At 42.7% G+C, this 13,102-nt stretch overlaps 1 protein-coding gene across 1 annotated transcript in view; it reads left to right on the top strand.

Moving 5' to 3' along the window:
- Positions 1–11,045, top strand: part of LOC308283334 (carbonic anhydrase-related protein 10-like) — a gene marked incomplete at both ends in the record, with an annotated part of 123,282 nt that extends 112,237 nt beyond the window's left edge. The window contains 2 exons of the mRNA XM_080723751.1: positions 1,701–1,875; positions 11,023–11,045. Coding sequence (XP_080579877.1) covers positions 1,701–1,875; positions 11,023–11,045 — 198 coding nt within the window. The remainder of the gene's footprint in view (positions 1–1,700; positions 1,876–11,022) is intronic.
- Between the last annotated feature and the right edge of the window lie 2,057 nt (positions 11,046–13,102).

Below are 13,102 nucleotides of genomic sequence, written 5' to 3'. Positions count from 1 at the left end.
CTGTAGGAGGTAGAGACTTGAGACCATACCGTACTGTATGTGCTGTAGGAGGTAGAGACTATACCGTACTGTATGTGCTGTAGGAGGTAGAGACTTGAGACCATACCGTACTGTATGTGCTGTAGGAGGTAGAGACTTGAGACCACCACCCTTGGGAGCAACAAAGGAACTGGCGGCAATACTTTGTGTGTGTGTGTGTGTGTGTGTGTGTGTGTGTGTGTGTGTGTGCGTGTGTGCGTGTGTCTGTGCGTGCATGCGTGTGTGTGTGTGCATGTTAGAGAGAGAGAAAGATTAAGGAAGAGTGCACATGTATTCATGTGTTGCGTGGTGTGTCCTTGTGCTTTCATCAGAGCTGAAATGCATTGCGTTAATGGTGCAGAGTTGTGCAATGTGAAACTTCCTTTGAATTGCAAATGAAGACAGTCTAAACACACTGAGTACATTTAAATCGCAGATGGAAGATGGATCATTTCACATATTATCCATAAATTATGATTTTCTCGTGTCATGTACACAATAGAATCCTTAGTGTTCATGGTGTATGATGGGGTTACAGGGGAGCACATCGTGTCACTTTGCGATGCGTTGTGAGCAGTGTTGTTTTTGACAGCAAAATTTGATTTAGTTTTAGTCATAGTCTTTTAAATAAAATGTAACTTGGTTTTAGTCATAATTTAGTCACCTGAAAAGTTTTAGTCTAATTTTGTCGACTAAATCTACAGTTGATTTAGTCAAATGAAATGTATTTTGGCAGGCCTTGTTGGCATCGTAATGACTGATTTTACACTGGGTTGTGTGCTGAAAATAGCCGATCTACAAGCTCTGCTATTTTCAGCACGCAACACCTGAGAGCAACCAAACATAAAATTACTCTCTTCTCCACCCTAATGTTTTAGTCTAGTTTTTATTTTGTTGACGAAAGTGTCAATATATTTAGTCTTAGTTTTAGTCATCACAGCTTAGTTTTCATTTCGTTTTTATTTAGTTTTCGTCAGTGAAAAAAACAGTCGACAAACATTTTTCGTCATAGTTTTAGTCGACGAAATCAACACTGGTTGTGAGCTGTATCTTTGCCAAACGTTTGCACATTCTCTGCCTATCTTCTGCCATCTCAGTTTCACCAGTACCTCTCCTGCTCTCCAACTTCCCTCGCTGTACCTCTGTCTCTCCTTCAACCTCAGACATGTCTCACACCTTATGTATATCCTTCTCTGTCGTTATCACCACTTCCCTCCCCCAACCATTGTATTATTACCATTTCCTATGAATTTTTTGTTGTTGTGTGTGAACACAGAGCAAGTCATATGCCTTTGCTGAGCATTTGGGCATCATGGTTTTTGCCCATTCTCCTCCTGTAGACAGGGGTGTCACGCCAAATTCTGGGCCCTGGGTACAAGGATTCACTGCGGGCCCCCCATGAATGTTCTTCATAGGGGGAGGGGGTTTAACCCATTTAGACTGGGAACGCATTATTTTGTGTTTTAACTATTGAAAAATAGCAGATATACAAGCTGAGTGCCGCGCTGCGAGCTTGTAGATTTGTTACTTTTGAAAAATCGTGAAAATGTGTGCAAGTCTTTGAATATTTAAAATCCTTCTAAGGGTTTTTGTTTCTATGTCAGTGGTGCTAAAAAGAATTCACCTTGGGCCCTAGTAACTCAGTCCCACTTTTCCCCTCCTTGTGACGCCCCTGCCTGTAGATGCATTCCCTGCGGCTCCTCAGTCAGAATGAGCCCTACAAGATCTTCATGAGCATGAGTGACAACACGCGGCCCACCCAGGCCCTGCTGCAGCGCTGCATCAGGACCAACATCAACTTCAGCAAGCAGGGACGCGACTGTCCCAACAACCGTGCTCTGCGGCCTCAGTACAGAGGTATGCAGGAGCATGCTATGCAGTGTTTCTCAATCTCTGGCAGTGTACAAATGGAACCAAATGAACCCATCATGGTTCATTTGGTTCCATTTGTACACTGTCAAGAGTTACAGGCTTGTATGGGTCCATTTAGACCCCCTTAAAGGAACCCATCACAGAGTCCCTGGAATCCACTTTGAGAGAACCACTGCAGTAGTGTGTGTGTGTGTGTGTGTGTGTGTGTGTGTGTGTGTGTGTGTGTGTGTGTGTGTGTGTGTGTGTGTGTGTGTGTGTGTGTGTGTGTGTGTGTGTGTGTGTGTGTGTCTGATGTATCTCCTGCCATCTCTCTCTCTCTCTCGCTCTCTCTCTCGCACGCACACATGCACATGCACACGCACACACACACACACACACACACACACACACACACACACACACACACACACACACACACACACACACACACACAGTATGGGGGGGGGGGCGGTGTGACGAGACCTCTGTAAGTCGGATGTCAAAGATTGCTGTTACAGTATTCACACACTCCGGTTGTACCTACGGTACAATAACATGACTTCATGTGTGTGCAAAGTGCATGTTGCAATGACTCACAAGCAACAATTTACTGTACTGTACTGTATGTTACAAAATTCTTTCTTTTCTTTTTTTATTTTATTTCGTGTTTTCTGTATGTATCAAGAGAGAGAGAGAGCGAGCTTGGTGTTCTCCCCAACCCATTGTCATGACTCCCTAGTCAACTGCTTATTTTGTCTATGCCTAGGGCAGGCTCTGTGTGTGTGCGTGCATATGAAAGCGAGAGAGAGAGAGAGACTGCCCCAACAAAGATGCCCTATGACACCCAGAATACATACTTGTTTGTGTATGTGCATCCGTGTGAAGAGAGAGAGGGAGGGAAAGAGAGGGAGACTGACTCTAGAAAGTTGCCCTATGACCCCAGAATACATACTGTATGTGCCTGCAGGCATGCGTGACAGAGTCACAGATTGATAGAGTGAGAGAGACAGAGAAAAACTCCATTTAGACAGAGTGGAGCAGAACATGTTAAATGAAGTTGGCTGTTGAGGGTTGGTTTGGTTTGGTTTGTGTGTGTGGGTGTGTGGGTGAATGTGTTGGCAGGTGTAGTAGGTGTGGTGTTTCTGTGTGTCTTGATAGCAGGGGAGGAAAGAGTTGGAGGGAGGAATACATTTGCTAGAGAACACAAAATCAGGTGGAAGCGAGCAAGTTGTTTGGATATGTTCACTGGCACCAATTAGGGCTGAAAAGTTAAGTAGATTTCAGATGCCCCGAGGCTACCTGGTGCCTCTCAAAGATAAAGCTACATTGGAGATGCGATAAGATGAAATGCAACTCATTCCTGAAAAGATATTTGGTCATTTCAGTTGGCAGAAATGTGCAGCAGTGAAGACACAAATTCAGCTTTATAATTCCGTTAACCTCCCGACAGTTGGTGTTCCCGGTTTGAGGCTGATCTGAAGTGATTATCTGGCCAGATCAGAGTGTGAGGCGTTCAAAGATCCAATCTTAAGCCTCCTAATGTGCTCACAGACGATCAGACCGCCCGATAATTATCAAACATTTCTTATATTTATCTGGGTGATATGTCACTGTCTGAGTGGGACAACCGAGAGAGACAAGTCTAAGAGACTGACGTGAAGAGAATGAGAGGACCGTTGACATGGCGAGCAGTTGAGACAAAGTGTTATGTGTGACAGCTGTGGCTTTTCGATATCTGGCAAGAACACTGTCTATAGAGCAATGTATAATGTCGATACACTAATTATAAATTAGCCATTGTGCTATGGGCACTTCATCATCTCTGTTCTCCCTGTCACCTCTATATGCTCTTATCCAAAGTGACTTACAGGTGTGAAATCAACATGTCCTCCCAGACACGTCACAACCTTTCGTCTGTATACCACAGAAAGTTGGCTTCTGCACGTGATCATGCGACTTGACGCTAGGTGAGATTACGTGAGGTGCTGCGTTGCTCAGTCAGGCACGATAATCTTATCAGATTATCCTTATGTGTGAGGCAACAGGATTTGAAAATCCGTTCGGGATTTCAAAACACCTGTAGTGTGTACCCAGCTTTAGAAGACTCAATTCTCAAATCTCCTTCCCCTTTAAGTACTATCACATCTCTTATCTCTCCAAAAACCCAGATCTCATTGAGATGAAAACCGTTTATTGCATTGTATTTGGCAGTGTGGCTCTGCTCTGCCCTTTCGTGATGCTCCAAAACAAATCTGCACAAGCGTGACGCAGAGATCACGGAGCCCCGCGTGGCAGAGCCTAAAGATACTCAGATGCTAAGAACATGATGACATACGTACATATACAGTACCAAGCCACTGACATGTTGACACAGTGAAGTGCTACTACGGAACGAGGCTGGGGAGGTGGTGGGAGCTTGGTCACTAACGAGCTGTCATTTGCAGTAGTAGCAAAACATGTTGAGAATGTAAGCGAGAGTGAACGTCAGCCTGCTTAAAAGACGGTATTAAATAAATTCTGTAAACAACAACAACTCGTTTCTTATTCCCATATGAGACCAAAAGAAATAAGAGACGAGAGTCAGATCAAGGTGTAAATGGAGTTTACTTTGGAGAGGAAAATCCAGACACAGGCAGACATACGGTAACAGGCTCCTCTAAAGTTCCTCTAACGAGATGGAGGCTAAACAACAGTATATATGAATCACCAGTATAACCGTGGTGGAACTCTTTAATTGGTTCTTGAGAATGTGACAAGACAGAGTCACATAGGGTCGGTCCTCTGTATATTTCCACTAGTCAGACCCAAGGTTGTTTTTTTCCAGATAGTGATATACAATAAGCATGGATGTCACACAGTCCATATTAACATGGCAATATATTTATCAATACAAACGATATGATTAACTACAAACAAATGAAGAATATCCTATCAGACTGCATAGTTGTTCCACATACGCTCATCTGAAACGGCCACGATCTGAGACCGGCTCGACTCCAGTGCCTGCCTGAACTACCACGATGCTCCTTTTCTGGACATTTTTAGAACCTCAAGGCGTTGTCTGCATCCACCAGGGGCAAGCTCTTACACTAATATGCTCCAGATCTAATTATCTAATCAATTGTATAGATTTATAATTGATCTGTGAAGAGGCCAAAGCCAAATCCATTCTCGTACAAACTTGTCTCTTATGATTGAATTGACAATTTCATTCAAACAATTACGGAATAAAAATCGATCCAAATCTCAGAGAGTCTCGGGACAGGACTGCCGTGAAGACTACAGCAAGGAATGATACCGTCATTGTCGGGGCAGAAACCTCGTACAGTATCTCCGAGTTTCAAATTTGTACGTTTCTTTGTAAAGTAAAGCCCTGCTTCATCATACAAGACTGTCGTACAAAACTAGTGAAAATGGCACACAACGGCACACAGCACCTCCCGGTGCGAGGCGTTGCTTGTAGATCGTCTATTTTCACTATTTTAAATCGTGATTAAAATAACAAAATAAGGAAGGTTTTGATCATACAAGGTTTTCACCCGACAACGACGATATGCAAAGTTAGCCCCCTGGAATCCATGCTGATTCGCTGTGTTTTTCTCTCTCACTTCTCTACTCAGTCTGACAAGGGTTCTATTTGACAAACATCACCAATTACGTAGGCAAGTGAGGAAGTGACTTGAGTTTTACATTAAAAACACTGTTAAAAAAGAAAGATGCAGAATGTAGCAATCAGTCTGGATTCCACTCTAATGCAAAGTAGTGGTGATAAATATAATGCACTAATAAACATACGATATGCATGAAGATATGCATAATACATATAATATATGTTAACGCCATATAACTCCATATAATGTATGGGCATGAAAGAGACACAGACAGACAGAGATAAGAGATCTCTATATACTGTATGGGCATGAAAGGGAGACAGACAGACAGACTTGACATCAATGGTGATTATTCTTCCCAATGGGCACCGGTCTAGTAGTGTATAATTATACAGCATGCACAATTCATAAAGACAGGTACAGTATAGAGAAATACGTATTCCATTTAATAAATGCATTAATTTGTTATAGTCAGTTCTTTCTTGTTGAGGTCATTTTGATACTTCTTATTCAATTTCAGAAGCAGAAGAAAAAAGTAATAATCACAGCCTCACAGAAAAAAAAAAACTATAATTAAAAATGTGGGACATTTAAATATTAATATCAATCTGAATACAGGGGATACAGTCTGTGTGTGTGTGTGTGTGTGTGTGTGTGTGTGTGTGTGTGTGTGTGTGTGTGTGTGTGTGTGTGTGTGTGTGTGTGTGTGTGTGTGTGTGTGTGTGTGTGTGTGTGTGTTTCTGTCTTTGATAGGAAGGAGGAAGAGAGTTGTGACCACCCATGGGAGCAACAAAGGAAGAGTGAGGGCAGTGAATTGTGTGTGTGCGCGTGCGCGTTTGTGCGTCTATGTGCACGTGTGTATTTACTTTAAAGCTTGTGTCATCATATCCTCAGGGAATATGCAGCCCAGCCTCCTCTTCCTCATCTTCCTCTTCTCTCTATCTTTGGTATTGATTCCATCGACCACCGACAGGTGCATATACTGTACTCTGTAACATTCATCCGAGTTCATTTAAAGGACCACTTCACCAATGTTCAACCTATCTTTATAAATGGTCCTCACTGATAAACATTTCAATGGGGTTCCATTTTTGTCTCACAGTACAGGACTCGGGCTGTGGACAGTTCGGCAACTCACCTACCAGTGACATCATCGATGGGGAATCCAAGCTTTTACAGGCATATTCCTGGAAAGTTAGCATCCTATAATAGAAGCAATTTTTTCTTGCGTTAATTGGAAACAAAATACATAATTTTAAATCTTGTTTGAAAGGACGAAACCTGCCTGCCGATGACATCACTGGTAGGAGGGTTTCTGATCTGTCCACAGCCCTCCTCCGAGACACAGAGCCAATAGGCTGAAATGGTACAATATTATCATGATCATTACTGAGGATCAGAGACGTGCAGAGAATCTTAGAGAGGCAGGGGCTGACATTTCTAAAAGGGTCTTTTGGTAAAAATATCGAAAATAACCGACCTCCAAGCTCACAACGTGCCATGCTGCGATTCGTTGTGAGCTTGGAGGTCGGCTATTTTCGGTGTGATACCACACTGAACTAAGCATAATCAAGTGAATACTGGAGATGTGGCGTACCGCATGGTTTTCTACACAGAGAAGGCAATTCTTTCAACATAAGATGCTGCACTCAAGTTCAGGAGAGTCTGGACAAGGCAATTCTCTTGCATGCTGCCTTCAGGTGTGGCATGGAAAGAAGGCATTTGCATTTCTTTCACCATAGTAAAAACTGCAATCATGGTCTGGAGAGGGCACTTTTTACAGACGGATAAAAGGGCAGGGGCTCAAGCCCCCTTTGATGTCTATGTGTGCACGTGCCTGCTGAGGATCAATTATATGAGCATAGGTTGAAAATGGATGAAGTGCTCCTTTAACTCAGTGAATGTACAAGCAGCGGCGTCAGTTTGGAAAAAGCTAAGGTATGGCAACATGACTGGTGTCTTGCACGCGCGCCCTCGCGCGCGTGCAAGACACCAGTCATGTTGCCATACCTTAGCAACAGGCACGATGAAAAGTCAATTTTGTTATTTCCCCCTGTAGCCAAAGTATGGCAGCTGCCATAGCTTGCCATACCCAATTGACGCCTCTGTGTACAAGTGCATGTGCACACCAGAGTTACAGATGGATAACCCTGAGGAGTTTACTGTGTAGTGTAGTGTGTGTGTGTGTGTGTGTGTGTGTGTGTGTGTGTGTGTGTGTGTGTGTGTGTGTGTGTGTGTGTGTGTGTGTGTGTGTTTTCATGTATGAGCACAAAGGAGTCATATCCTCAGGGGGAAAATTATCACACACACACCACTATCCTGATCTCCTCTATATATCTGCGTTATCGACCCACCCGTGTACCAACACACTCACATCACATGGATCCACCAGGCCTCTGTCACTGCGTTGATACAGGCCAGTTACAGTATACACTATACACGGCCTCTGAGGTCTGTACACAGCCTCCATAGTGAGATCTGTATAGACATTCTCTTTGCTAAGGTCTCTGAGGTCTCCATTAGTATCTGCGCTGAGATATGTAGCCGCTGTACTGAGGTCTGTAGTCCCTGTGCTGAGAGCTGTTGTGTCTGTACTGAGATCTGTGCAGCTCAACGTCGAGGCACACAGAAAACATTATTTTGACTGAGTTCCATGAAACTGGCTTCTGTCGATATATATTGGATTTGTGAGAGAGAAGCGGTAGAAAGAGAGATAGCGAGAGCAGTGTGTGTGTGTGTGTGTGTGTGTGTGTGTGTGTGTGTGTGTGTGTGTGTGTGTGTGTGTGTGTGTGTGTGTGTGTGTGTGTGTGTGTGTGTGTGTGTGTGTGTGTGTGTGTGTGTGTGTGAGTGCGCGCGCGCGAGTGTGAGTGCGCGAGTGCACATTTGCGCGAGTGCACATTTGAGCAGTAAGTAAGAGGAGAGTGTGTTGGGTGGAAATCTGAATAAAACAACAGTGAGAGTAGGTAAAGAATAGAGAAGAAGCAACGCAGAGGGAGAGACGCAGACAGACTGAAAGCAGAGTCTGAAAGAGAAGAAAAGAGTGGAGCGATGGAACTGCGAGAGGAGAAAGAAGCTAAAGAATGTTGAGACAGACAAAGACAGGGAGAGGATTGATAGACCGATGAGACAGTAGAAAATGACTCAGGAGAGGAGAGTAAAGAGAAAGCGGGGGACGTACATAAATATAAAAAGGAAGGGGAGAAAGCAGGTAGGAAGAGAGGTAGAAGAACAAGAGTAGAAGAGATAGAACTAGGGATGGGACGATAAGCGATATTAAGTGATAAAAACACTCACGATAATCGTATCGTGAAGATTTAATTTATCGTGATATCGTCCTCCATCATGCACTAAAAATCAGTTCACCTTTTATTTGGCGAGCTGCATTATAATATACTGTACGTACTTGATACAGTCTTTTTTCACTCTCTATCAAATGTCTTTGCCAAAAAATAGCAGATCTACAAGCTTGTAGAGCTGCTATTTTTTGGCAAATGTTCTGACCCAGGATAATGGATTTTGAATATCGTGATAATATTGTAAATCTTGATTTCTTTCGTCACAATAATCGTGACATGACATTTTCATATCGTCCCACTCCCATCCCTAGATAGAACAGGGTTAGAGCGTAGGTGTACAGGAAGAGGGGAGGAGGGGGGGCAATGAAACCGAGACAGAGGGATGGAGAGAGCAGGGGGAAAGACGTTGGTGCAGTGTTGATTTTGTTGACTAAAACTATGCGTTTTTTTCACTGACAAAAAACTAAATAAAAACTAAGCTGTGATGACTAAAAACTAAGACTAAATATATTGACAATTTCGTCAACAAAATAAAAACTAGACTAAAACATTAGGGAGAGACTAGTGGAGAAGAAAGTAATTTTATGTTTGGTTGCTCACAACGCGTCGCAGCGCAACGCATTGTGAGCTTGTAGATCGGCTATTTTCAGCACGCAAAACAAGTGTAAAGTCAGTCATTACGATGCCATCAAGGCCTGCCAAAATACATTTCAGTTGACTAAATCAACTGTAGATTTAGTCGCCTAAAATCTTATGATATTTAGTCGACTAAAATTTTACTAAAACTAAAACCTTTCAGGTGATTCAACATTTTATTCAAAAGACTATGACTAAAACTAAATCAAAATCTGCAGTCAAAAACAACACTGCACTGGTGCAGAGGGAGAGGGAGAAAGATCACTGGAAGAATGAGTGGAGTGCATTGCGGGGACCCTTCCACCTTGCAGAGAGAGAGAGAGGAAACCATGTGGGAAATAAAAGAATAGATGTTTACATCGTCTCAACCTCTCTGCCTCTCACTGTCTCTCTGCACGGTAAAATATGGAGCGTTGACGTAACTGTTTCTGAGGGTGTCAAAATCCACACTCTCTCAAGGTCCTCTCGCGTCGGGAGTGTTTTGTTTTGTGCGATTAATTTGAGCGGAATTGATTTAAACACACACTGCCGTTTGCGTCATGAGTACACCCACACGGGAACAAAAATATGACATTGTGATAAAGCGTCATAATTTATTTTCTTTTTTTGGAAGCAAGGTTGATTTTTCTTTTTTGTCAAATATGTTTTATTGCCAACGGATTATCAAGAGTTACAAAAGTAACATGTTATCCGAGTAACAATTTTCTGTCTCAGCAAAATCAAAGGAAAGAAGAAAGAAGAGAGAGAGAAAGAAAAGAGCAAGAGAACAAACAAAAAATAAAATACTAAATCAAATAACACCACGTGAAAACGAGGTAAATTTTTCACTGCAAATAAAAAGCATCAACCTGTATGAAGCATCAGCAGGTGAATAAATGGTAAATGGTGCATTTATATAGCGCTTTTAATCCAAAGCGCTTTACATAGATTGTGCATTACATTAGTTTGGTTTCAATTTGGTGATACATTTTAGAATTGTTTATACATCACACTCCCAGTGTGTAAGGACTTTCAGAGTTAAATTTACTAAAATTCCAAATTTACTGTACTCTTTCTCTAGCTAGCTCTCTCTCTTTCTCACTCACTGCTGTGCTTTCCTCTGTGTATCTGTTTTGTTAGTCACACCACCTGTTCCCACTCACTCCCTTTCACACAGACACACACACACACACACGCACACACGCACGCACGCACGCACGCACGCACACACACACACACACACACACACACACACACACACACACACACACACACACACACACACACACACACACACACACACACACACACGCACACACTCGTCTTTTTTCTCTGTACCCTTATCCCTCTGCCCATCTTCTACCTCTCGTTCTATCTTTCTCTCTCTACTTGCCCTCTATCCGTCCCATCAGTTTGAACTCTGAGACCTGAGGCTTGGCTTTGTTGTTTCCACGGTTTCTCATTCTGACACTAATTAAGATCTTTTCCTCCTGTTCTTGTCTCATCTCTGTTCAACTGTTTTTCTCCTCTCCTGTTCTCCTCTCTTCTCCTGTTCCTCTCTCCTCGTTTCCCCTCATCGATCCTCTTCTCTCCTCTTCTCTCCTCCCCTCTCTTCATGTTCTGCCTCTTAGTGAACCAATGGCTGTTGAAGTAGACCATCGACTCACAGAACATTTGACCCCAGAAGAACAGACACGTTCTGCGCGTTTACAAGCTAAACTGACCCCTACTTTGACTGAACCGAGCACAACGTGGCAGAACTGAACTGTGCTCGATTCCACTTCAGCGCTGACAAAGTCAGTGCTGATCCACTGCTCTGGCCTCCTCTCACACATCCACCACCACTTTCTGGAAGTCAATCTGTGCCCGCGTAGCACGGATACAAACCAGAGCTTGGGACTCAAGTGTGAGGAGGACCGCAAACACTCCCTTTCTACCCTGTACCATGTTTCTATTCAGCGTGTGACGCCAGAACATACTGACTAGAGAGGTCAGCCAGCGCCTGCAGCTGGCATTGACCACGTCATTTTCATGAAGCAACATTGGTGACTTTAAGACGGTTGCAGCCTATAGACGTGAGAGACGCAGAGGCCTTTGAGCAAAGGTGCTCAACCCTTCAATCCATTCTCAGCGGGTCCACAGTAGAAAGCATTTGGGAGTACTACAATAGCTTGCAATACCATCTCCACTATACGCCACATTCAAAAGCCTGCCTCTGGCTAGCCGGTGTATAAAAGTTTAACTCCTATAAAGAGACTGAGGTAATATTAAAAAAAAAATCTAAGAAAAAAGCAGAATTACCAGAGAAAATGCAATGTTCAGGTAACGTGTTTACGATGAGGATGCGGAAAGGAGAGACAGCTGAGATTGTGTGAGTGTGAAACAGACAGGGTCTCTCTGTGCAGATGACAGGGACCAGTGGAACATCATCACAACACAGAGAGAGATTCTCTTCACTTCAAAGCAGCTCATTAGAGAGTGCGGACAGAATGTGCCTTGCAACGTTTCCGTGCTTTGCTCCAAATGCAGAACTGTGAGCTTCCCATCAGCATGATGATGACCCCATCTAATATTCCTGAAAGTGAGGAGTTTGATTCCAGCTGGGGACCTGTCCTACAGTGCAGTATGTTGCATGTCTTTTCCCCTCTCTCCCTCCATAACCTGTCTCTCCACTGTCCTGTCTGAAATAAAGCAGAGAACTGCCTAAAAAATAAATATATATATATATATAACAAAAAACAATCATGACGACTGGGACCAGGATGTGATTAGCGTGGAACAGTGTGGTAGCAGGAGCAAAGCAGAGAAACAAGGGCAAGGTTAGTGTGCTCATTAGCTCATTTCTCAACTGGAAGTTTTGAAGGTAAGAAAATAAACAGACCCATTGAGAGATAAGTGACGAATTTCAAACCCAAAGCAATGTATCCGATCTTACGAAATGGCTGCTATACTCTCTCAGAATGGCTGCTCTCGTGAAAGTGAATCACATTAACGTGTTGACATTATAGAGTGCCATTTTATGACCATTTGCTCACAAAATAGTTGTTTTTGACCGTACAGTCATCTGTGTTTTTGAAATATTTAATGAACTGCAGGTTTTGTTCTTTCTCTTTCAAAATGGTGTTCAATATTTGTTTTGAATTGGAAGCCTTTAGTTGCAAAATGTATGAGCTTTCCCTGTAAGGGACACCATGGCTCAATATCAACATCAATGCTGTCGTCTGTTTGGTTGGTTGGTTGTCAGTTCTCAGTTTGCTGTGTTTGTTGTTTTTCATGAACACCGAAAGTAATTTAACTGTAATAAACAGAAAGAAATGAAACAGTCCTCAGAAATGTCTGTACTCCGAACAAGGCACTAGCAGTTAATTTATACTTTTCTAGCCAGACACTTTCAAAAGGTTTTATGTTTAATACCTTGGAGAAGCCCTGTGGGGAGAGTTTTTTTCGGTCTATGATTTATTTCTTCCAATTGCTTTTCCTCTATCCCCACCATGTTTAGAATCAATCAGAGTCCAGACCAAAACAATGATGAAGCACAATAAGCAAAAACATTTTACACATGACAATTGATGTCAGTGCTCCTTTCCCTCATGGTCTCCAATCATCAGTGGTAGAAAGTAACTAAGTACATTTACTTAAGTACTGTACTCAAGTACAATTTTGAAGTATTTGTACTTAACTTGAGTATTTTAAATTTCCAATAATTTTACA

This window comes from Nannobrachium achirus, assembly GCF_963921795.1.
Source record: "Nannobrachium achirus genome assembly, chromosome: 4".
In the NCBI taxonomy this organism is placed as follows: Eukaryota; Metazoa; Chordata; class Actinopteri; order Myctophiformes; family Myctophidae; genus Nannobrachium; species Nannobrachium achirus.
The sequence above is the reverse complement of the archived record's forward strand: the minus strand, read 5'-3'. Positions and strand labels throughout refer to the sequence as shown.